The following is a 26,369-nucleotide window of genomic DNA, read 5'->3' on the forward strand; positions in this document are numbered from 1 at the left end:
CTTAAGTAGTTTAAGTGTTTTCCCAGAAATCTTGTTTATGTTCTGAAGTTGCTTAGCTAAACTATTTTCAGAGATAGTCCAAAGCATGCCTCAACCCAGCTGTCCTTTGTATCATCACTAACTCTGAATTAGCGAAATCACTGATTCATCTTTGATTCCTGAGGTTATGGGAGTGAATGGAAGAAACTGAAATTTTCTTTCTCCAAAATTAATTTAAAATTAGATTTTAAAAGTTCAGGCAAAGCAGAACTTCAGGTAGAATTTAAAACAACCACAAGCACAATGGACAAGGATAAGGTCCTAAGGCCGTGAGAGTGAGTAGGTCTGGACGTTTAAAGCACTATACAACAGACAGTAAAATCCACAAATAAAACACTGAAGGTACTGGAACTTCTATTTTCCACCCTATTTTTATCAGTAGGGAAAATCAAGAACATCAGGAGATTTAGTTGCAAAAGCAATTTAGGGGCATTGTGGTTCAGGGCTCTCAAGCGGATTCCCAGGGAGTCTGTGTTGCTCAGTTTGGGGCGGGGCCAGGTGCCACCCCTCAAAGGGAGCCTGATACAGGTGGGAGGATAGTGGTTTGCAGCCCCGGCTCTGGGGTCTGACCACGTAGGTCTGAATATCACTATTGCTACCTACCACCCATGAAACTTTGGGCAAATGACATCATTTCCTCGTGCTCCAGTGTCTCCACTGGTAAGATGAGCCTAATGAGAGTATCTGTCTCCCAGAGTTGCTGTGAGAAGCAAATAAATGGTACGTGTAAAGTGATGAGCATGACACTGCCAGATGGTATCAGCGATTCCTATAGATAACAGACTTCCTTTTGAGGAATGGTGATGGAGGATGTCCAGGCACAAAACTGCTTGGGCTCAGCCTCTAAAACTTTCTGATCCATCCATTGGGCCTTATCAAGGTCACTGGCATTTACAACCATCATTGGGGTCAGGATCAGCAGGCTGTGGAGCCTGCAAGGTGAGCTGCCACAGTTGGAAAGGGTTTATGTGACAGTTTGATGGACCCTCCGTCTATCAGAGATATACTGGATGGAGATCTGCCTTTCCTCCTGTCCCTTGTCCTTGTTCCATGGCCACATGATGCCAACCCATGGCTCTTTTCCTCTTAGCCCCTAAGCCTCGTACAGTGCATTCCTCTCAAGTATTCTCAGACTCTGGTCACAGCTGTCCTCTCCAGCACTGGCTTCTGATAACATCTCAGAGGTCTTGAAGGAACGTTCTGGGTTGAGGATCTTGATGGTGTGCAGGGAACAGGAGTGGGGGGGATCAAGTGCCCCTCGAACTCACGTTCCTCCCTGTGCTTCTGACCCAGGTGCATCAGTTTTTACATTTCTGCTGAGGAGCCCTGATAATGGAAGAGGAGGTGGGTTGGCAGATACTATGGCCAGGGATCATGTGGTCAAAACTCAAAATTGAGACATTTGGTCTTAAAAGCACCTGTAGGAATAGGGGGAGGGGGAATACCAGAAAATGGGCCCAGGGAGAATATTTTGGCAAGGGAGAGGACAAAAGGGCAAGCACTGTCCAAAGGGAGAAGGCCCATGGACTTGGTGAAGACAGAGGTGAGGATAGGAATAGTTAGGCCTAGGGCAGGTTGCAGTGAAGTGACCAGGAGGACAATGTGTTGTCAATCTCATTGCTTGGAAAGAAGGCAGCCATCATGGAAGTGGCAAGACCAAGAGGTAGATGAGACACCTATAACAGATGAACCGAACAGGAGAAATATGCTTAAAAATCACTTACTAGAGTTTCAAGTACAAGTATATCTCCAAGCGGCTTCTTACCTCATTAAATCTCATCACCAGATCTTCCAGCGCATTGTGCTCTCCATTCTGGGAGGTAAGAATCGAAGCTGAGATGGATGCTTTGAGGCAGGGCAGGGACGTCTGGCATTCCGGAGTGCCTAAGTCCCGGGTCAAGAAGCAAAGGTAGTCAACTGGTAAGACCCTTCGGTAAATGTTCTGTTCCTGCTCCATCAGGATGCTGGCGACTTCCTCTGGGAACTGAATGAGGGGCTGGAGGTCAATCAGCTCCTTGCTGATCCCAGCTGAACTTGAAGGGAGGGCACTGGAATTGGCCATGGAGGTGCCTGGCTGGCGTTCTAAAATAAAGCAACACAAGTTGTGGTGACGCCAAGGTTGATATCCCTACAACAGATATTTACTTGAGAGCCTTTCAAAATCTTACAGGTCTCCTAACCAAGTTTCTGCTTGGTGAATAACTCTCTACTATCTTTCTTGTAACAGAGACCTTTCTGATAACCATCCAGTCTTCTTGCTCCTGCCCCCTAGGGCATGGGTAAAGGCTCAGTTCCCCATTTTCAGAAGGAGAACTGATCCAACACAGCATTCTCCAACCAGTTCACTATGACACTTTGCAGAGTAGAAGACAAGTCAAAGATACTATTTGATTCCTCATCCTCCAGTGCTAACCATTAGAATATGGTGAAATGAGGGTGGGTGTGGGCACCACAACCAAGATGAAAGAGGAAAGAAGGCTGTGGGGCAGGGTGGTGGAGACATATGTGGATGCATAGGCACATGGTGTGTAAACATACAAGAGACCTTGGGGACCCAAGGCACATAAGGTCCAAACCTTCATGGTCTACCTGCCGGCATTCCACCCTCAAAGACTGATTCTTGCTGAGAACATTTGGGGGTTTGCAGACAAAACCACCTATAAAGTAAGGGAGGAACAGGCAGTGAGGAGATATATCTAAATAAATTAAATAAATAAATCTTATTCCCTGCTCCACAAGTGGCAGTAAAAAGATGGTGAGGAAGGGAGCGCGGCAAATGCACTAGACAGAAGCACCAAATGTATTCATAGACTCCAAATTATTCCCTGGGCACAAATTCACATTATTCGACCACTCCTCCATCTCTCAATTTCCCGTCTACGAGTCATTCATTCATTCATCTACTTAACCACCCATCCGTCCGCCCATCTGCTCAAAAAGCTTTGAAAATCTCTGATGAATCCTACAACAGAATTTCCCAAAGTATGATCAGTTTTATGGCTAAGTTGGGGAAATGTCACATATTCATGTCACAAACCCTCTTCCTGGAAACACAGGAGGTGCACAGGTATATTGTTAAAGGCTCTAAGGGTTATTGCAGTAAAGAAATCTATTTACATTGCTTCATCTGCTGCTCCCCAAAGCACACTTTATATCACACCTACTGGGTCACTCTGTGAGACTAGGGCTGCTTGGAGCCCTTCAGGAGATGCTGCCCCAGGAACCAAACTGCTCTCACTTCTCATCCAGTTCATACCTTTTCCTTCCCGGCAGTGCCCCCCTGGCCAGTCCCCCTTAAGCTCCATAGGGGACATTCTACTTCCCCAGAATCTTTCTTCTATTCCTGATTTCTTAAAGCATTCTCACTGACTCTTTGGCAGAACAAAGCCCTTCTGATGGCATGGCAATTCCTCACTGCTGACTATCACCTGTCTTGGATACTGGACAACGGCACAGTTCACGAGGAAGACTTCATCAACATTCAGACTTCCGCATCCTAGACTCTTCTTTAAATCCCTACTGCAGACAACCTTGGAATCGCCACTCCGAAGTGCTCCATCTCTGTAGTACTGAACTCTGAAGTCCTCAGCCTTGAGTTTGACTGCCTTTTCCCTTCCACCCCTTCTACTAAACCTTCTCTGTCCTTGGCAGACTTCCAGTTCCTTGGTCTTGGTTTGCGTGCCTGGTCAGCATTTTAGCATGGCACCCACAACACCCAGGATGCCGTCCCAAGTCTCCTTGACTTCCCGCCACATGTACTTCCCAATCTTCAACCCTAAACTCAACCATCTGTCCTTGGCTTCTGGGCTGCTATGTGATGACCCTGACATTGTTGCTACTTATGGGACCCTTGCTAATCTGGATTATCTAACTTCAGCTGGACCCTCAGGGCAGCTTCAGACTTGACATGAATTTATTTGTTTTTGTTTTTGTTTTTTTTCCAAAATAACTCACTGTCTTCTTTACCTCTGCATTACAGCCTTTCTATTCTCACACTCCCAAAGCCACCTTTATTTTCCTTTAATTCGTTTGATCATTTCTTTTTTTTTTTTTAAATCGTTTTTACTTGAGTGTAGTTGACACACAACAGTATGTTCGTTTTGGGCATACAACATAGTGATCACCACGTTTAAACAAGATGCTGTGCTCACCACAAACGTAGCTACTGTGTTTGATGCTTACCACACGTTTTACTACACGGTAACTGACAAATGTCAGGGACTCCTTCCATTAGGCCAAATGCCTCTGTTTTCCGTTTTCTCCTCCTTTTCTGAGAAAAGTGTGTGTCTCCCCCTCCCTAAGGCCCACCTAGTTTTGTGACTAAATCTATTCAGATTGCCACAGTGGTTGTCCCCAGCAGCAGTCATCAGTCTTTCCCACCGCAGGCTCTTCTTTGCCTACCCATGTTTGGTTTCCCTTACCCTTAAAAACAAGCCCATACAACTTCCCTTCTCTCTTAAACTCTAAATCTTCTCTAGCCTTCCCTTCACTGTGTATCTTCTGTGCACGACAGTCTACGCTCCTCTGGTAAGTATGGAGCCATACCTTCTGATCCAAAAACTAGGCCTATGCATTGTGCCCAAATTAACAAACCAGTAACAGTGTGGGAGAGAAGAAGGAAACTGGGAGCTCTTAGTTCTTAGACAACCCTGTTGACGGGGCATCTCTATTGATGGTCTGGGCTCTGACGTTCTTCCCTCCCCCCATCCTCTCCCATGCAGCCCACCCGCCGCCTCTGAAGCATAGCTCAAGAAAAATTCTTGGTTACATTTGCTGTTTAATTGAGTTGTTCCCTTTTTACAGGAATGCTCTCAGTGACAATCTAACAAAAAATCACGAGAAGAAAACTGTAAAGTTTGAATAATACTGTTCTTCACTGATGCAAGTCTGATCCTCTCTTAAGTATATTCCAGTCAGAACTCCCTGTTTTGTCTTCTGTATAAAAACTATAGTATCCAAATTATTCTTTCTCTTTGATTCTAAAAGGTGAATGGGTGAGTAAAGAGTACAATGACTTATTGTAACCAGTTTTTCCCATTTTTTGGACCAAACTACCAAGAATCAACTTCAGTGGACAGCAAGGACTACCAAATTATATTTAGTTCTAAGATCTTATTTGAATATAATTAAAATATAGCAAGTGCTCAAAATTACATGGTGTATGTGGTCTCACTCTCCAACTTTTGAATAGTTTAGGGAGTACTAGATTTCCTGAAAATTGACTCAGAATGTGGTCTGATAACAGGCAGATTGCAGCTTCTGGATACTGATGTTTTATGTACAGTGGAATTAGCCCTATAGGGGAGGGGATGTCTTCCCAGAAGGAACCAACTCTGAAACATAATTTCAAAGTACAATACTCTGTGATGGAAATAAAAGTAACTCCTAAATCTTGTGAAATTGCTTATCTAATATGTAAGAGAAGAGATAATGTAATAAAAGATATAAATAACCTAAGATAATATATTATAAACTGCAATTTATCTTGAGATAGGAATCACATGCTGTTACAATGAATAAAGAGTCTAGTGACTGGTGAGAAACGGCAATAAAGGAGACCTAAAAAAACTGAATGAAAGAAGAAAAAAGAAGCGGGGTCATTGTAGCCCTAATAAATGCCACCGTCCACGTGTCTCAAGATAAGTGACATCAAACTCAAAAGAAACAGAAATCTGATGTTAGAAACCTTGACACATAATGTAGACCTTTGTGTATGTCTCCTTAAAGCAGAAATACTCATGCCCTACAAAGAAATAGGCCAGAAATCTTGGGAGATAATTTTCTGCCCACAAGTTCTACACTTTTTTTTTTCTTTTTAAAAAACTTTTATTTATTTATTTGACAGAGAGACAGAGAGAGAGAGGCACAGCAGGCAAGAGCCTGACATGGGGCTCTATCCCACGACCCTGAGATCGTGACCTAACCAAAGGCAGACGCTTAACCGACCAAACGACCCAGGTGCCCCGCAGGCTCCAAACTTTAAGCAGCTGTTAAAAAACTTCCTGTTTCCTCTCGTTCTTGCTGGGTGCTCCATATAATCTCCCCCTTCCCCTTCCCACGCCACATGGCCCCAACTCCAGCCTCCATCACCACCACACTGTGCTTTCTGCACGATGGGCAGCTCTGTGACGGCTGAGAGACCTCAAAGCTCCATGACCCCTGGCACTTCCTCACTAGTTGTGGGGAAAATGCATAAAGCCCACTAGAGGCTGCAGTGCTTCTCTTGTGAAAAAGTTTTTAGAAAATGTCTGGTGAATAAAATTATCCACCTCTGTCCCAGTAAAGGTTTTCTCTTAGCTCTGTGTTCTTCAGTTAAGAGCTATTCTACAGCAGAACAGGGCTATAGCTCTCGACACAGTCCCAACCTGGAAATATTTACCATGAGACACAGTGCCTGCAAGTTCTGGTTCTCTGCTCAAACATTAGCTTCCTGAACTAAGTGTTTTCCATGGATTAACTCAGGAGGTAGTAGTATGGTAGTATGAAGGGAGTAGTATGAAGTAGTAGTATGTAGGGAGTAGTATGATAGGGAGACTGTATAGTAGTATGAAGGGAGACTGACGTGAGGTCACCAAAGAAGTAACGTAGGAGCTGGGATTTGAATCAAGGTCTACTGGACTTCAGAGCTGAGGTTCCTGATCGCTCAGCACATGGTCTCATGGAACAACAGTTGCTCTCCTCAACCGTGTCTACATATCATTTATGTGGGAATTACAGCCCCTTCAGAACTTATATTATCACACTCTGTGATTCTCAATGGGGGAACAGGGCTTAAGGTGTTTGTGAGGTTAGTCAGTGTCCAAGGAAATTTAGTCTGCCTTATTGCTTGGAAAACTATGTAAAGGTCAGAGGGTAAGAGACACTGTGGCCTATTTAGAAAACTGCAGGTTATTTCCGATGGCTCCGTATATTAGGAGAGATGGAGTATCACTGTAGAAAATAAGGAATGAAACTTTATTTTCCAGAAGGCACCACAAAATAGGTGTGACCCATGAAGGAACCATGTGGGCAGTGGGAGGATCAAAATATCTACATAAAAATATATCACCCTAGACTTCGCAGACTCTGGTTGGATCTAGGCAATCACTCTGCCTCTAGGGAGGGAAATCTGGCCCACAGCTTCCCTTGAGCAGTATCCCCTCCCCCACCTTGCCCCCTGCCATCCCCAGAGTCCTGTCATTCCTGCCATCCTGTCTGGTAATCAGAAAGCCTCCGATTTTTATTATAAGCTACCATTTCCAGGGGCTGCCCGCATATTGTGCAGTCCAGAAATATCCAGAAAAGCCTCTAAACTTGGTAAGCACTTTTCCTTAATAACTGCTTACCCAATGCCCTGGGGTACAGTGCTATTGGGGAACTCCCTTCCCCCAAATTCCACTCCCTCAGAGTTAGCGCTTGTTCAGAAATGCTAGTTTGGGTCCAAGCCTATGGAAGAGCCTCAGGTTTGGGCTCGAGCCCAGCAAAACCTGCCACTTTCCATTTCTTTCTCTTTTTGCTCTTTGGTCCAATCAAAACAAAAAGCATTTCGTCTTTCTTGCTGTGCCTCACACGAAAACCTAGAGTTTACCAAAGAATCTCATATAATCTCTTGCTTAACGTGAGAATGTCCCGACAGCCAGGCATTGCTTATGTTATTTTTTACAAAGTCTGAGTGAAGTTGCTATGGGACTTGCCCAAGGACCCAGGTCATGAGTGGTCATCCCTGGAAATGGCAAAAGCTGAGCAGGAACCAGAAGAGTCTGGCTCCTGGCCCAGGACTCTGCATCATCCCAGGCCACGCCTGAGATACCTTGGGTGTGATCTGTGTCCAAGGGCCAGCCCTATTAGCTGTCAATACACCTGAATGGGTTGAAGAAAGGCTCCAGTACAAATTTCATTCATTCATTTGCTGAGTGTCTACTGTGTGTGATACTTTGTTACAGGCCACACTGATGTTGGGATTTAGTGAACAAGAAAAGATCCTTGTTCGCATACAACATTCTAAGAGAGGAGACAGATAATCGATATAATGCAGGGTGGGGGAGGAGGGAAATGGAGGATGTGGGAAGAGATGTAATACTACATAGCATATACTAACTAGAATGTTAGCGATTTCATTAAGGATTTTTGCAAAACTTTTAAAAAACTTTATCATCCAGGATGCCCTCAGCTAACACCCTAATCCTTTTCCAGCAGCTGAAGAATAGCTCCCCACCTACCTCCTGCTCCTCACCATTTAAGAACTCTTGGCAACAAGAAACTCATTTAATTCTTACAGAGAACACTGTAAGGCAAGGGTTATTATCCCTACCCTATAGGTGGTAAAACAGAAGACAGAGATGTTAAGCAATTTGTCTAAAGACACTCCACAACTGAGAGGGGGTGGAACTACAATTCAGCTTTGACTCCAAAGGTCAGTCCTCTGTTACCCTCAGCATTTTGAGGGATCTTCTGCAGGAAAGATGGAGTCCCATGATTTCCTGGTGAGTCTCTTTAAAGAAAAAAATAAAAAATAAAAAAGCCACAGGCCCTGGGTGGAGTCATTTTCCCCTCAGGATAGTAAACCAGGGTTTAACTGCAGTGTGGACCTCTCCAGGAGTGGGATTTAAGCCAATCAATCTGGAATTTTCTGGTCAGCACCCATGAGATCATCTGTCACGTGGACCCTCTCTATAGCACCCCTACCCCACACAAAGATGAGGTAATCCACCTAATAAGACCCCCTGCCCTCTCCGCCAAGGGAAGGTGATCTGGCTTGAAATAATCCTTCTTTTCTTTTACTAATAACCTCTTGCCTCACCCACCTCCCTATAAAAACTGTCCATTTGTACAACTCTACTTGCTAGATGGGACGCTGTCTGATGCACAAATCAGCCGTTTAATAAAGCCACTAAGATCTTCAATTTACTCAGTTCCATTTCTGTTGTTTCACAGCAGGATTACACATTACAGGAATCTGACTTCAATAAAAAAATAGAGCATAGTACTTGTGTTATATTTTGATGGTAACTTAGCATTTGTTTGTGTTTGTTTTTGAACCAAGGTAAACTGTCGGGAGGACCTACTATGTATTTCTGCTTCTGAAATATTACTTTTCAACCTCATTCTCCATGAGTGCTAGTGAAACGGGCATAAGCTTTCTGGGAAGGGAAACCAAAACTTACACAGTATACCCTTTGTCCTAGAAATTCCACTTCTAGGATTTTATCTGACAGAAATTCTTGCAAAAATATAGACAAAATGAGGGAAATTTATATGTGCTGACACTGACATTTTTTATGATAAATTTAGGTAAAAAAACACCAAGTTGGAAACAACGAAATATGATCCTATTAGAGGAAAAATAATTTTACAAATATAGGTATTTTTTTAAATTTTTTTTTTTTACAAAAAAACATAACAACATTTATTCTGACAAGTTATTTATGCTTACATTTTCATCCATTTTCTTTAACTACAGATTCACAGGGGTACATTTTCAGAACAGTATTTTCTTCTCGATTTATATGATTGTGCAGTTAAACCATATTAATTTACAGACCATGAGGACACAGCTTAATTTATACTTTTGGCCTGGATAAACATGATATAAAATGACAGTGGTGAGTAGTTTAAATTCTGGGAGATTTTAAAAGAAATGAGGCTAATAAAATGGATCCTTCTAAGTGAGGCAATTGATGCGAGTAAGATACAGTACCTCCACAAGAGAACTAACCATCAAATGGGGAAGATGCCATGCCTGTGACCAAGAACTCTCATGGCTTAGAATAAGACACGATCTGTGGGAGGGGAACTAATTCTAATGCTCTGTTATCTTTCACAACAATCTCCATGTTAATAATCCCTAAAATAACTAATTAGAAATTCTTACAGCAGGAGTCTTGACCTAATGTGTGTTTTTTTTTTTAAAGATTTTTTTTTTATTTATTTGACAGACAGAGATCACAAGTAGACAGAGAGGCAGGCAGAGAGAGAGGAGGAAGCAGGCTCCTCGCGGAGCGGAGAGCCCAATGCGGGGCTCGATCCCTAATGTGGTTTTTTTTTTTTTTTAAACATTTTTATTTATTTATTTGACAGAGATCACAAGTAGAGGCAGACAGAGAGGAGGAAGCAGGCTCCCTACTGAGCAGAGAGCCCGATGTGGACCTCGATGTGGAGCTCGATCCCAGGACCCCAGGATCATGACCTGAGCCGAAGGCAGAGGCTTTAACCCACTGAGCCACCCAGGCGCCCCAACCTAATGTGGTTTTTTAAAGATTTTATTTATTTATTTGACATACAGAGAAAGATCACAAGTAGGCAGAGAGGCAGGCAGAGAGAGAGAGGAAAGCAGGCTCCCCGCTGAGCAGAGAGCCTGATGCGGGACTCCATCCAGGACCCTGAGATCATGACCTGAGCTGAAGGCAGAGGCTCAACCCACTGAGGCACCCAGGCGCCCTACAAATGTAGGTATATGTTGGCATATCTATCCAGTACACACCAAACTAATAATAGTGTTTGCAGATTGCATTTTTTGTTTTGTTTAACTTTTTCTACTGTATATATGACAGTGTTTAAAAAAATACATCAAAATTATATCTGCAAAAATCATCCAGAGGAAAAAACCCAAATCTTCTCATAGATACAACCTGGTTCAACATCTGTGCTGTTCAGATTTTTTTTCCAATAAATATCACAATATTGCTTTTGAAAAGTTACTTCAATTAAAAGTAGGGAAGAAAGTAGAAAATTTTTTTTATCATTTCTACTGTATCCATTTTTCTTTGAATCAATTAATTTTGTAGACAGTCCATTTATTTTTTTAAGTTAAGCGTTAGATTTATCAACTGCATATTTAACGGACATTGAGTGGTACAATTCCAATTATAAAATAAGACAGGAGAGGAAGGATGTTGATTTCTTTTTATAAAAGATTTAGAGTTGGCTTAAAGACAATAATCTCAGGCAGAGTTGAAAATTGCTTTTCAACAGGGAAGTAAATGGTTTAAAAGAAAGGTTAGGTAATTGGTGATTCTTTCTCATTATCTGTTATTGGTTTTCAGACTAACAAGTCAATCTTGTAATAAATGTGTCTGGCCTGTCCTCAGTACTACAACGAAAAAGATAAGTTCACAAAATCAATGAAGCATATTATTTCTAAGTTGGTACTTAAAGAAGAAAACAATATGCCTAGATTGAAAATTAAGCCATATTCAGATTAAAACAGTTTAGTGGACTGAAAAACCTCAGAGCAGAAAAAAAAAACCCCGACAATTCTTATTAATAAAAAGTAACTTCTGCCCTCAAATTTCCAAAGATATATGAGCTCACTGTGAAAGTACTGAAAACGTGGAGAAGCGTAAAGAGGAAAATTAAATTAATCAATAATCCCATACCCAGAAATAATCTCAGTATTTCTGTTGCAACATCTCATGTGTTTGGTTTTGTTGGCTTTTTTTTTTTTTAATAAATACACAGTATTTACCAAGTTAGTGATCAGAGCACATAGTTTTTTCTAACATTTTAAAAAAACATACTCTCCAGTGCACATTTCCCCAGCTCTAAAACTAGCTTTCTAATATTTTTAATGGTTTTCTAGTAATCAATGTTATGTTTATAATGTCTTATCATAATAAATAACACTGTGATAAAGGGCATTGTAAATACATCATATGTGCTTATTATGTTATTAGCTAACATTGAAAGAGAAAAAAGTCCCTACCCATTTTGTGAAACTTCCAGGCAACAGAAGTTTCTTTTCTTTGTATAGCACACCAGCTAACTGTTTTATCAGTGCCTCTCATTGACTACCTGCCGAGTTCTGACTACTTTGGGTAAACAAAATTAATTGAGCTAAAATTCATATGGCAAGCTGGGACACTGTGTTGTGTAAATGGCATTAGTGACTCCAAGGTAATCGGAGGCAAACTGGGAGTGCTGGTGACAATCTAATGCCCTTCTTCCCTGCAGCGCATTCCTCAGGGATGGTTGAGCCCACAGACGTGGATGATTCTAGAAGCAAGCCCAGGAGGGCCACCTGAACTCCAGAGTCCAACCTAGCAGGGCTACTTGCATCATAACCTTTAAGGGCATTTGTATCTCTATGATACAATTATAACCATCAATAATAATAGTCATAAATCAATTATTAAATAATATAATGACTACTTATTATATTATTTTTTAAAAAGATTTTATTTATTTATTTGTCAGAGAGAGAGAGAACATAAGCAGAGGGAGAAGCAGTCTCTCTGCTGAGGAAGGAGCCAGATGTGGACTTGATCCCAGAACCCTGGGATCATGACCTGAGCCAAAGGCAGACGCTTAATGGACTGAGCCACCCAGGTGTCCCACTGCTTACCATATTATTAAGAAATAGATACTACCTAGTACTTATTATGTACTAGTACCTACAGAAATTTTACTCAGTGCTCACAACCACTCTGTGTGGACGGCAGAGCGCACTGTATTATCATTATCCCCATTTTAGCAGAAGGTGACGGAGGTTAAGGAACTTGCTCCACATCACACTGAGATTAGCTCTGGGACCAGCGCCACACCAGACTGACACCAAAGACACTCCACATCCCCACCCTACACTGACTTGAAGGTTCTATTGCTTAGTGTCACTTTTACAACTGAATCTGAGGTTTTATTAGCACTAGGTAAACCAAGCTGGCTTAGACCAAACACTGGAAGGAATGATAGGGGTAGTTGGGATGAATTTTCCACACTTTACAAATCAGGAAACCATGCCTCTGAGAGGTCAAGCTTCTTGCCCAAGTTCACAGAGCTGATTAGGACAAAGATGGATTAGAATTAGGCCCTGAACTCCCAGTCCACAGTACTTCCTCTCCACACTATTGCCTCCTTACTTGGTGTGGTTAGAAGTTGTAAACTCTTGGGGGGATTCTCCTTCAGAGGAAAGTGACGGCACAGTCCAGTGGTTATGAGTGAGGTCTTGGGATCACACAGGTGGGGGGCTGCAGCCCAGCTCTGGCACAGACTCGCTGCATGATGTTGGGTAAGTTCTCAACAACTATGTCGCAGTGATGATGGGGAAATTAAAATGAGAAAATGCATGTAAGAGGTGTCATACATATTCAGCTCTCAGTAGTTAGTCATTTTTATCATCATCATTAAGTCATCATTTGAAAGAGGAAGAAGGAATTCTGGGGCCTTTCATCTTAGAAGCCAGAGGAAGAGACTGTCATGTAGCAAATCATTTCAGGCTATGGAAACTTTTGCTTTGTTTTTATAACCTGTAACTCCTACCCTCTGGTGCGGTGCCTACCATAATAAAAAAAAATTTTTTTTTAAAGATTCCCTAATGATACCTCATTTGTTCATTTAAAAAGAAATGTCTATAAGTCTTGCTATACATTGTACTAACAGATTACCCAATTTTAAAAAAGCCCCTCCACCAAACCCCTGCTGTTCCCAGCTCTAGAGCTCTTCCCTCTGTAAAGAGAACATTCGTGCCCCTTCTAACCTGGCATTATCAGCAAACCCCATCAAGATGTCAAGGCCGTTTCGGAGTTAAATCTTTCCATTCTAAAATATCACTGAGCTATTTATGTCCATTCCTTCTTTTAAATTAAGATATCGTTCACAAACCATAAAATTCAATTTTGAAAGTGTACAATTCAGTGTTTTTTAAGTATATTCATAGAGTTACAATTGTCACCTTAGACAATCTTAAAGCATTTTTATTACCCCCTGTACACATTAGCAATCACTCCCCATTGCCTCCCTCTCCTGGGGCCACATCAGCCCCTAACAACCATTATTCTACCTTCTATCTCTATGGATTTGCTTACTTTGTATATTTCATGTAACTGAATTACATAATATGTGGCCTTTTTGTCTGGGTTTTTCCACTTATAATGTTTTCCAGGTTCATCAGCATAGAATGAATCAGTATGTCATTTATTTTTATATGGCTAAATAATATTCCATTTTATACATATGCCAAAAATTTTATCTATTCACTTGTTGATGGACAATCAGGTTGTTTCCACTTTTTGGCTACCATGAATAATTCTATTATGAACATTTGTGCAAAAACTTTCATGTGAATATTTTTTCATTTCTCATGGATAAATACCTAGGAGTGGAATTGCTAGATCATATGGTAACTTTATGTTTAGCATTTTTTTCGAAGAATGCCCAAACTGTTTTCTATATTGGCTGTACCAATTTATATTCCCATCATTCATGTATAGGGCTCTAATTTCTCCACTTCCAGGTACACATTTCTTTTCTTTTCTTTGCATTTCTTTTTTTTTTTTTCATTTTTTGAAAAGATTTTATTTATTTATTTGAGAGAGAGAGAGAGATAGTGAGAGAGCAGGAGCAGTGAGGGGGAAGGGCAGAGAGAGGGAGAGGAAGAAGCTGGCTGCCCCTTGAACAGGGAACCCAACCTATTTGGCCTGGGATCAGGACCCAAACCAAAGGCAGACACTTAACCAACTGAGCCAACCAGGTGTCCCCGGATTTTTATTTTTTCTTTCTTTTTTTTTTAAATTATAGATGTCCTAGTGGCTATGAAGTATTTTATGGTTCTGATTTGTATATCCCTAATGTCTAATGATGTTGAGCATCTTTTCATGAGCTTATGGGTAATGCAAATATCTTCTTTTGAGAAATACCTATTTAAGACCTTTCCTCATTTTTGAATTGTTTTGTCTTTTTATTGTTGAGTTTTATATACATTCTGGATATTAATTTCTTATATATATAATTTGCAAATATTTTAGCCCATTGTATGGGTTGCCTTTTTACTCAACTGATACTGTTCTTTGATGCACAAAAGTTTTCCATTTTGATGTAGTCCAATTTATCTATTTTTTTTGTTGTTGTTCCTTGTGCCTTTGGTGTCATATCCAAGAAATCATTGCCAAATCCAATGTCATGAAGCTTTCCCCCCCCGTGTTTTATAGTTTTAGGTCTTACATTTAGGTCTTTGATCCATTTTGAGTTAATTTCTGTACATAGTGGAAATAAAGGATCCAACTTCATTTTTTAAACATATGAATATTTAATTTTCTTAGCACTATTTGTTGTAAAGACTGTCCTTTCCCCCACTGGATGATTTTGGGACTTTTCTTGAAAATAATTTAACCAGATATGCTAAAGTTTATTTCTGGGCTCTCTAGTTCATTCCATTGATCTGTGTGTCTGTCATTATGCAAATATGGCACTGGTTTGATTACCATATATTTACAGTGAGTTTAGAAATCAGAAGTGTGAGTCCTCCAACTTCATTCTTCTTTTAAAAACTTATTTTGGCTATTCTGGTTCCCCTTGAAAGTCCATATGAATGTTAGAATCAGCTTGTTAATTTCTGCACAAAAGGCTGCTGGAATTTTGATAGGAATGACACTGAATCAGTAGACTGCTTTGGGGAGTACTCTCATCTGAACAATATTAATCTCCTAATCCATGAACATAGGATGTCTTTCCACTTCTTTATGTCTTATATAATTTCTTTCAACAATGTTTTGTAGCTTTTAGTGCACGTCTTAAAATTCTTTTGTTAAATTTATGCTTAAATATTTGATTGATTTTGATACCACTGTAAATGGAATTGTTTTCTTAACTTCATTTTCTAATTTTTCACGCCCAGTGAACAGAAATACAACTATATGAGCTTATACCCAGCAACCTTGCTGAACTAATTTATTAGTTCTAACAATGCTTCAGTGGATTCCTTAGGATTTTCTACACATAAGGTCATGTTATCTGTTAATAGAGATAGTCCAACTGCTTCCTTTCCAATCTGGATGCCTGTTATTTCTTTTCCTTGCCTAATTGCCCTGGCTAGAATCTCCAGTATAATGATGAATAGAAGTGGTGATATCTGTCTGGTTCCTGGTTTTAGGCAGAAAGCTTTCAGGTTTGTACGATTATGCATTATGTTAACTGTGGGTTTTTCATAAATGCGCTTTGTCTGGTTGGGGGTGTTCCCTTCTATTCTTATTTTGTTGGGTGTCTTTTCATAAAAGGGGGTCAGATTTTGTCAAATGCCTTTTCTGCATCCACTGAGATGATCATGTGGTTGTTATCCATTATGCTATTAATATGGTATATCACTTTGATTAGTTTTCATACTTTTTAACAGTCCATTCAGTTTTATGTTTAAGAATAGTCTGAGAAGAGCCTTATACAAGACCACCAAATATTTATTGTCTATCTGCAAGTCTAGCCCTAAACTGGACCTGTACATTGGACAAGAATAGATGACAAACTGGGACGTGACTGTAACCATGACTTCACATCACAAACACTCTGATATTTTTAAAAATTATGTTTGTTTTAAAGAAAATATATATTTTTAAAATTAATGTTGAACATGCACTCTGTATTACTGTTTGTTATTATAATCACATTTTCAACCTTTGATGAGTATCAATTAAAATAGCTCTATGACTTAAAAGAAAACTGGTGCACGTTATTACTAACTTAGTACATATTATTGCAGAAATGACCTGGACCAGACTTTAGATAGGTCAAAGTCACTTAATAAGAAAAACACATATGCACTTGGAAAATTTTTTCCCCTTAAAAGGCAATGATAACGGTACTGATAGTATTACTTGCTAACATTTTATTTAATTATCTCCTTTAGTCCTATCAGCAACTCTGTGGCCCAAGTAAGATTAGTATTCCATTTTACAGCCAAGGAAACTCAGAAAGGTTAAGCGACATGTCTAATTATTCACAGGTAGTAGGTAGTAAGGCCAGGATTATACTTTGGGTACCTGAGGTTAATTTATGCACATATTCAAACTGTTGATTTTCCCTTTTCAACTAAAATGGGACCAAAACCTGGAAGGTCATAGGATTCACAATGCCTCACTTGTGGACCAAGTACTATTTCAAGTCAAATACTCATTAAGTACTTAATATGGGAATTCACTAATGGATGAGGTTGTAGAGAAACTGTTTTGTATTTATGCAGTTAATGGCTTTTTGACTATGTTTGGTGATTTAAGTAGAACATACTTATTGACAAAATCAAACAAAATCAAAATCCACTGTAACAGGAAAAAATGGCCATGCCATAGTAGCTAAAAATAGATTTGAGGACATCATGACTTGATGCATTAAAATCAACAGAGAGTTGTTATGTAGCATGAGCTTCATAATCCTCAACTCTAAGCCCAATACCATGGATCTTCTTGAGCTCTGGGTCAGGGCATTATACTATCTTGTCTTTCCTCTTAACTCTCCAGCCATGGCAGTAGTTTCTGCGCCTTCTGGTAGCCCCCCAGCATGAACTGTACACGTCTCTGTCCTCCGCTTGTCTTTCTCTCTCTCCTCCAGAAAAGCTCATCTCAAGCTGTATTCATCACAGCTAAGCAGATGACTTGCAAATGTATAATTCCAGCTCTGATCTTTCACTCAGATCCAAAGCTGATGCTTTTGGGAGTGTCTCCTTGAACATTCCAGAATCTCAAAGTCAAGATACACTCTCACTTTCTTTTTACGGTATTGCTTTCATCTCCCCAGGTCCCAAATCTTAGAGGTGTCTGTTATTCTTCAATATCCTGGGAAGAATTCAAATCCATTTATCCATCAGTTGTCCCAAGAATTGGTCCCTTCCATCCCATTTTCATTGCTTTCTCTCTAATTACCACTTGCTTGGATGTCTGCAATAGCCTCCTGATTGTCCTCAGCTGTGAGAGACCAAGAAGCATCCTTATAAAACCTTTCTTAGGCCAACACCTCAGGGGTTAGAAAGGCCATTTGGCCCTGGGAGGTGATGTCTATGATGGCAGTGGGAGCTGGGAGAAAGGTGGAGGCCAGCCCAATAAAATGTGTAAAGAAAACACACAGGTTTATACATGTCCTGGAGAAACCTCACACTTCCTTCCTAAGGTCAGTTCCTTTCTGATTTGGTATAAAACAGTCATAGGAACTGGAAGAACAGCTGTTGGCCTCTCTCCCATGAGTCTGAGCAGCAGAGACAAAGGACGTGCTGGTGCCTACCACCGGACGTGGACAGTCCCAGCTGACCAGCATCAGGATCTGTGACTTGCTGCTGGACCCCTGCCAGCTCTCCCTGTCCAAACCAGGGCTTCTCCTCTAAGGGCACCTTCATTCATGTATCTTTTGCCAGAAGCAGGGGGGAATAAGGAGGACATGAAGAAGAGCCCTGGGGCCCAGAGGCAACCCAGGAAAATGCTCCAGTGCCAGGTCTCTGAAGTGGGATGAAGCCAAGTTCAAATCCCTGCTTCTTAGTCTTGAGTTGCTTAACCCTGCAATTTATCTTTCAGAGCAGACCAGGCCATCTGCTCCTCTTCCTGTGATCTCCTAGCTAAGAAGGAGTACAAACATCATCAAAGATATGAAAAGAGGGGGAAAATAAATTTCCCTAAACTTCTCACAAGTCAAATATCATACATGGAATGAATACTCTGGCAAACCTCTGAGGTTGGAAGGGGGGGCGGGGATCACCATGAAGTTCCCTAAATGTCTTCTAAAACAGAAGCATCCACTCAGCTTAACTACAGAGACTTGGGTTTGTGGACTGGGGCAGGCAAATTTGGAGCCACAAGGGAATGGCTCAGGACAACAGAGGATAAATCCACCTGCTGTCTTTCCCTTTCTCAATTTCCCAAACGAGGGAAATTTACAGGGGCACCAAGTTATGGCCTCTAAGTCTCAGTTTAATCATCTTTGAAATGAGGATCGTGATCCTCACCAGGTTGTTTTCGGAACTTCCGAAGATACATAAAACACTCAGCATAGTGGCTGGGCCACTGATGGGAGACCTGCATGTTTCCACGTGAACTCTGCGTAGGTTGTTACATACACTGGTAGTGTGTTATATTTACTCGTTTATAGGCACATGAGAGTTGGCACAGGGGGAAACTGGTCATAAATACACATAAGACATGTGGCTCCTTCATTCTGTTAAAGGCCCAATTACTCACTGGTGTGTTATTTCTTTCAGAGTGACTTCCTTTTTGTCTACGGTTACAGATATAAATATAAATAAAACAAGGAGATTACATTCTCTGACAGCTGTGGAGCATATCTAATTACTCTGTAAATACTTCACCTAAAGGGACCCAACTGGCTAGCTCCAGTCTGAAGGAACAATCACAAACCAGAACTCCCCTCCAGCCATGCTGAGTGAGCGTTAGAGGGGCTGACCACTAAACCTGGGCACCAAAGAGAACTCCCAGCATCTTTATCAACAGAGAGGATTTGAGGTCTTTTTAAGTTGACCCTGAAACTGAATGAGGCCAAGGACTGAGGTTGAGCTAGGGGAGAAAAGATTAAGGTTGCAGGAGTAGTGGGTGCCACAGCTAGGACTTGAACCCATGAGGATTCCATTGTTTAAAATAACGCAGATTCTGATTCATGAGGTCTCAGGTGAGGCCCCAAATTTCTGCTGGTTCTGGGACCATGCCTTCAGGTGAGGACCAGTGTTGGTAAAGCCCTCCCACCAGTTTATGGCATGTCCTTTCCGACTCAGTCAATGACAGTCATCATCATGTCATCACGTATCACTTGTTGTGTGTGTGATACTTCAACTGACTGAGCTGCAGGTGGCTCTCAGAAACTGGGAAGGTGCATTTGGGTTTTGCAGTCAGTTTTCTGTGAACTTGACTGGCTCAGATCAGTGCTCTGGCTCAGATCAGTTCAAAGACAGAGTCAAGCAGAGCAGGTGAACTGACACCTCTTCAGAGCTGCCCTCAAAGTACAGGGAAATGAACATGCAGGAGAAAAGGAAACAAGCACTGTGCCTCCTGCATGTGGCCACATGCAGAGGGTGCCGCAGGAGGATGGGGTCTGTGCTCTGTGCAGCAGAGGGCTTTTCTGCTCCAGGCCTAGGTGCGGACCTGTCAGGGAAGCTCTTGGCCCTCAAAAGGTGAGTTAGCTCTCTTCAGGTGAAGGTGGGAGACCAACGAGCCATGAGACACAGACAGGTGCCCTGAGGAGGCTTTCAGCAGGGAGTCTTGCTGCTTGACAGGAGGGGCTCGCCTGCAGCAACTGCATGGTAGGGAACGTCATACACATTCAGAATCTCACCCCACCCCAGTCCCAGTAAATCCAAATCTGCATCTCATCAAGTTTTCCAGAGGACCCATATGTAACGTTACAGTTTGAGAAGCTCAGGTCTGAAAGAGTTTCGTTACAAGTGACCGAAGCAGAAGTGTCCAGACACAGCAGAGGAGGAGCTGACTGGCTTCACAAACCTCACCCAGGGCCATAAACACAGTCATCGTTCATCATCGCAGTTGTTAATGGTAGTAGCAACAGCAGCTTACATTTGTACAAAGGCTTACAGTCAACAAATCACATGCCCCTGCATTCCTTGATTTATAGGAAAAGCCTATTATTTCCACTTTGTGGATACAGAAAACTAAGGCTTGGGGAGACTGAATAATCAAACCTGAGGTCCCCCAGAGTGGCACTTTGAAATTGCACTTCAAAAATCCATTTTCAGCAAAGAAGCCTAAATCAAAGTTATTTTATTATACATTGGTCACTTCAATACATGGTTTCTCATTAATTTGTACTGAGCAGTAGAAAAGATTAATCCTAGCAACTATTTTTAAAGCAATACAGGCTTTTTGATTTTAGGTTCAGAGTGATAAAGACATAAAAATGATTTTTTTGAAAAACAACATCAATGAAATTTGGATCCATGTAGGCACTAAGCAGTCACCTCTGGGAATGGTAGTTGTGCTGGAAAGGTGCTCTGTCTAGGTAGCCCTGGGTCCTTTCTCAGTGCTGGCCACTGTTGTTTGGGCCTCCTACACCTTATGTTGCTGTTTCCAGCCCCAGGCAGAGTGCCTGCAGAGAGTAGAGCTCAGTAACTGTCACCCAATAAACACATGGAGAGATTGATAAGCACAAAGGAGTGTGACACTGCTCAAGGTCAATGGTATCCAAGATCTGGGGTCCCCTGTGGAGAGCTCAGAGGTTCTGGGAGGGAGGTGGCAGCCATGACTGCAGACCCTTCCTCTGACTGCCCATGGAATCTCTCTAAGTACAGACATTCAGGGACGAAGCAAGGATGGGAAGAAAAACAGGAAGTCCGACAAGTGGAATCCATTGGCAAGGCTGATCTGGGACCCACTTTTGCTAAATGAGGTAGTAAGTTTGTGCCTGGCTCAACACCACTATTTTGGTCCATCTGTATACAATTCCCTGCCCCCTTCTGGATCCATTTCCCTTCCTTTCCTTTCATTTATCCCTTTCCTCCTCTCTTCCTCCCATCCCTTCTCTCTCTTTCTTTTGAAAGGAAGAGTTGGCATTAAACATTCCAACTTCCTCATGCCTGAGCTGGAGAAGGAGAAGAAGGGATTTATCTGTGTATTATTCCATTGCACAAGCTAGGAAGATTAGATAGACCTTCCAGCAGGTGAGATGCTGTCTGTGGCTGATCAAACTTGGAATGGTGGCGAGGAGTGGGCGTGGATGGGAGAAATGAGCTCTGAAAGCAAGAGCCAGGAAGAGCTGTCATCCAGGGCCCGTCCTGCAGGGCTCTGCTTTGACCCAGGGCCCACCTGCAGCTCCAGACAAGCCTCTAGACCAGGGTGCCCTTCACAGCTCCATTTCCCACAGTCCCCTCCGGGTCCCCTTCCTTGCTAGTCCCAGTCCAGAGAAGCACCCTGCAGCTCAGCCTCAGCTCTCAGCGTTTCTGGAATGTCTTCTTTGTCCCATCTCCATCTTTTTTGGTCTGTTTTTATTTTTGAGCGTGTGCTAAGCACCTTACATTCATTAGATTTATTTTATGCCAGTCTGATTCTCCGAGGCAAGTATCTGCACCATCCCCATTTTACAAGCAGGATAATCAAACTTAGGAACTGAGGCGGTAAGTGACCTGCCCTGGGTCACGCAGCTTTTTTTGTGGGATCTAGGTCTGTTGGTCACCAAAGGGCACACTAACCTCAGCCTCATATGTATCACCGCACAATGTAACCACACGTTCACACAACCGTCTGTCAACTAAATCAGCAACTCCTAGGAATTAAGAACAGTGCCTTTTTTCATTGTTTTTATCCCTGGCTAGAACAAAGCCATGGCCAGCACTCAGTACTTGTTTTTCATATTGTGCTGTGTTACAGTGTAATTCCTCAAAGTAGACTAGAGACAGGGTAAGAGCTCCAATCTAGCTCAAGATTAGTTCAAATTATGCTTCTCCGACCTCTGAATTTGTGACCATGTTGTTCTGTGTCTTGGTTTCTTAGCTCTCTGTCTATCTCATGTTTAGTGGATCAGGAGTATCAGTGACTTGGGGTATTGTTTGCTCTTCTTCAATCCATCCCCCTTCACTGTCCCCAAACTGCCTAACAGTGTCCAGCCCCAGGAGACACTGAGTTGACTGCTTAGTGAATGAATGAACATTCATAATTCTCTCTGAATCTGCCTCCCCAGTATTTTTTAAAAAATTGGGATCAAAAAAGAAAATATGCCACTTACTTGTTCTGGGGAGCAAGATGCAAAGTTACATGGTGCTGTGCATATAGAAAGCTAACTGAACTATTTGGCTGGAAAGAGTGACAAAGGATATTGAAAATAGAAATCGAGGTTGGGAACTTAGCAAGACCCTATGGTCAATGGAAAATGTGAATGCTCTCTGGACCTTTTCCAGCTGAGTTCCTGGATATACAACACACTTCCAGAACATCTAACTTGGGCTTTAAAATCCCACTGGCGGGGAAAAAAAAATACTATATATGTTATAGGTTCAGAACACAATCCATTTATGGGTTTGCCACTGAGGTGTTAAAACACTTCAGAAAAGGACAAAGACCAAAGGTCACAGGGTCTCATCAGACAGGAGCAGCGCAGCTGAAACAAGACAGAATCCCACTCGAAGACCCTTGAGGCCTCCAGCCTTTCTCCTTGGACAACTCTGAAAGGCGTCCAGCGAGTTCCAATTTGGGCAGGGGTTTGTTTATTCTGCTCGGTTCAAATCAGGGCTACGGATCCCTAATGGTTTTCATGTCCCTAAAGGTTTTCCACATTTGGGCAAGATCTATGCTTTATGGAAGCCAGAGGAGGCCCTGCTCCCAGACAGAGGGGCTGGGCCAACACGCCAAGAGCACTCAGATGCCCGGACTCCAGGAAAAGGTTAGCAGCATCTACCCGCTGGCACGAGCCTGGAGATTTTCACAGTGGTGCTCTGTTGGTAGTAAAAATGCCTCCATTCTTAACCAACTGTAATTTTTATTACATTTCATTTTTCTCCCAGTGATGCTAAATGTTCAAAACTAGTCTTTTTCCTGTAACCGCTGCCTTGTGCCAATGAAACTACATAGGCTCCCACCAGCTTCTGGCTCTTCATTCTGGGTGCACCATTCCTAATCTGGGAATAATCATTCAGGTTTGTGATTGCTACTCTCCTTCCTACAAAGGGTGACTGCCTCCAGGCTCTTGACCCCAACATGCTGCTGTTGGTCTGACCTTCCTAATATTCAACCTGCTAAGAGCCTATGACAGCTCTCTAATGCTTTAGGTCCAGGTTTTCACCTTGCTCTCAGAACTGTAACCACACCTACCAAATTAAGGTCTTTCGTATCCACCCACCAGATTGTTGTGGAGAATCATTTCCTCATTGCTTCCCAGGCACTGCACTCATTCCGAACTTGGCACCTCATCTCACCTGCTTCTCCTGCTTGGAGCCACTCCTGTGTCTCGCAGGGAGATCCCCTCCACCCTGACCAGAAGCCAGTTCAAAGACAACCTGTCTGTGTTTGCAGCCCTTCTCTTCTTTGTCCAAACTTCCAGCCCAGTTTCTTAAACCCATAACCTGAAATCCTTTAGAGCTTGTGCAAATCTCAGAATACAATCCAGGGGTCCCAAATGTAGATGCCTACAAGGTCAGGCAGGTACCAGGTGTAGCTAGAAAGAGTATGGAGCTGGTGTGTCTTATCTGGAGGGTTAGTGTGGGTCAGGGGTCAACCCACAGGGCCAAAAGTGAATGGTGGCTCAGGATTGCCAGAGAAGCCAGAACTCTACACTTTAAGGCAAAATTCCCCAGTTTTTAAACTACTGCAGCTGTCAAAGAAAAACACACATGGTCTGGATTTGGGTCACAAGGGAGGTTTTGCTTCCTTGGTATAAAAAGTAAGATAGGACTTCAGCTCATAGTACTCACTGAGCTTGGTGCAGGGTGGGGAGCGTAAGTCTCTGTTCCTGGAAGGGAACTGTCTTCAACCTCCCTCCCTAGGTCATATCAGGCTCTCTTCTAAACTTCTCAGAATACAGGTCTCAGAAAGAGGGAGCTGGATTACTAGGCCATTCCCCACCTCCTCAGAACCACCACACACCAGCACATTAGCTAATATTATCTAAGTCTCTTTTGCAGAATAATCATTTATTTTCAGATTCAACAGCCATGATGATTTTAATGTAAATATGTAAATATTTTAATTTGGGGTACAAAAGAAGGGGTAGTGCAGGTGGGGGACATCTCTGGTTTATTTTTATAAGAATCATTTTTTGAAACACCGTATGTTCACTTCTGCTTAAAAACCTCTGATGGCTTCCCACTGCTTCTAGGGATAAAGACAAGGGTCCTAAACAAGAACTGGTATTATCTGGCAATTTGTTTTGCCTCTCTGTGCCTTAGTTTCTTCATATGTAAAAATGTTGGCTTTAAATTAGGTAATTCTTTAAAAAACACTTGTCACAACATCTTGCACTCAGTCAGCACCCAAGACCTGTTAGCCTTTGTCATTCTGTCTTCTCCAGACCACTTTACATCCAAATCTCAAGACTGCCATACTTTCTTCTGCCACTGGGCCTTTGCAGATACAATCGCTTCTGTCTAGAACACAGTTCCAAGCCCTCTTCTCTTAGTTTATATATGTTGGACCTTTAGCCCTCAGCTGAAACATCATTGCCTCAGCAAAGTCTTAACTTCTCAGGTCAAATCTGCCTTTAAGAGGGTCTCACAATCCCTTGTAGCATGTGTGAGGTTACAATCTGCCATTTGTTTTTGTGAATACTTGATTCCCTATAGGTCTTTAAGCTCCACGTGGGTAGGGACAATGTCTGCTCTATTCCTGGGACCTACCAGTATAGGTATTTAGTAAATATCTATAAAATAAATGAATTTTCACCAACAGTGGCCTCTTTCTGGACGGTGAAGGTGTCCTCATCTCTATGCTCAGGAAAGAGGCCCTGGGCCCTCCAAAGCAGGGCTCATGAAGAGGCTGGGGTGACCCCCTTCCTTCTTTTCCTCTTCTCTTTTCTCAACAACACTGTGAGCCTACTTTGCAGAGATCAGACCATTGGGACCACTTGCCAACTGGCCTAGGGGTATGAGAACACATGGGAATAACAGAAACACACCAGCAAGAAATCATTTCATAACTGTCCACCTCACTGTGGGCCACATGATACCTCCTGACTGGGCAGAACTCTGTCTTCTGCCAACGACCTCCTATTGCACATTGAGCAGGCCTGGGACCAGCCCAAATGATTTTTGTAAATGATGCATGAAGGACAGTCATTGCTGGTAAATTAACTTCTGATGCTGGTGATGCTCAGAGGATGGCAGGAGATGGCTTCAAATGTTCCTTCCTGGTGTTAGTACGGATACCTGTGTGTTAGCCTAGAGTTTTGTGCTTGTGTTCATTTGTTCATTCATTCAATCAACAAGTATCTTCTGGGTCCCTTCTGTGTGTTGGTTGCTGTGTGGGATTTTTGGTAGAGAGCAATATATTTGCTTTGCCCATTAGCTAATTGGAGTCTCTTCTCTCATTTGGTTAATTCTGTGCTTTGACTATTGGGAAGACCCCCATCTACCCTTATAAGTACCTATATCAAAGAATGCTTGAGATATCCTTGAAGTCCTCAGCTGTCTCTAGGTCAAGGAGATGGCAGGTATGCAGGAAAATGATCATTTTTGTAGTCAGATGGACCTGCATTCAAATAAGGGGTTCCATGTTGTACTTAGACACATACGTACACAGAGAGAAAGAGGGAGAGAGTGAGAAAGAGAGACTGAATGGGAGAGCACCTGAATGATTTCCTAGTGGTTAAGAACTTGGATTTGGGAATCAGACCGGCTTGGGATCACATGCTGGGTTTGCCCCTACTAGCTGATCACCCCAGGTAAAGGTTTTGGTTCTAAACTTGGTAGTTTATAAGTCCAGCTCTTGTGAGTTGCCAAGGTCTCTGAAACTTTGTGTATTCTCAGTTCCCTTCTATGTTCCTCATAACCCATAGAAATATTTGTTTGAAACGGATTTTAGATGAGTCTGCTTCTTAATGCAAAAACATGACTCTGGATATACACAGGTAAATTACCCACCAATGCTACCAAGGGTGTTTCTGGTGACTGTGAAATTCACAGGGTAAGCCTCAAAGGGGCTGAAGCATACATTTGTTCACAC

General features: G+C 42.2%; 1 protein-coding gene across 4 annotated transcripts in view; it reads right to left on the reverse strand.

Annotated features, from left to right (window-relative positions):
- PLCE1 (phospholipase C epsilon 1) overlaps positions 1–26,369 on the reverse strand; it is a gene marked incomplete at its 5' end in the record, with an annotated part of 283,990 nt that overhangs the window by 134,958 nt on the left and 122,663 nt on the right. For all 4 annotated transcript variants that reach the window (XR_013967929.1, XM_080823138.1, XM_080823137.1 and 1 more), the window contains one exon: positions 1,805–2,121. Coding sequence is in view for 3 of the 4 variants with exons in the window: in XM_080823138.1 (XP_080679264.1) it covers positions 1,805–2,121 (317 nt within the window). The remainder of the gene's footprint in view (positions 1–1,804; positions 2,122–26,369) is intronic.

Source organism: Martes martes (genome assembly GCF_963455335.1).
Source record: "Martes martes genome assembly, chromosome: 14".
Lineage (NCBI taxonomy): Eukaryota > Metazoa > Chordata > Mammalia > Carnivora > Mustelidae > Martes > Martes martes.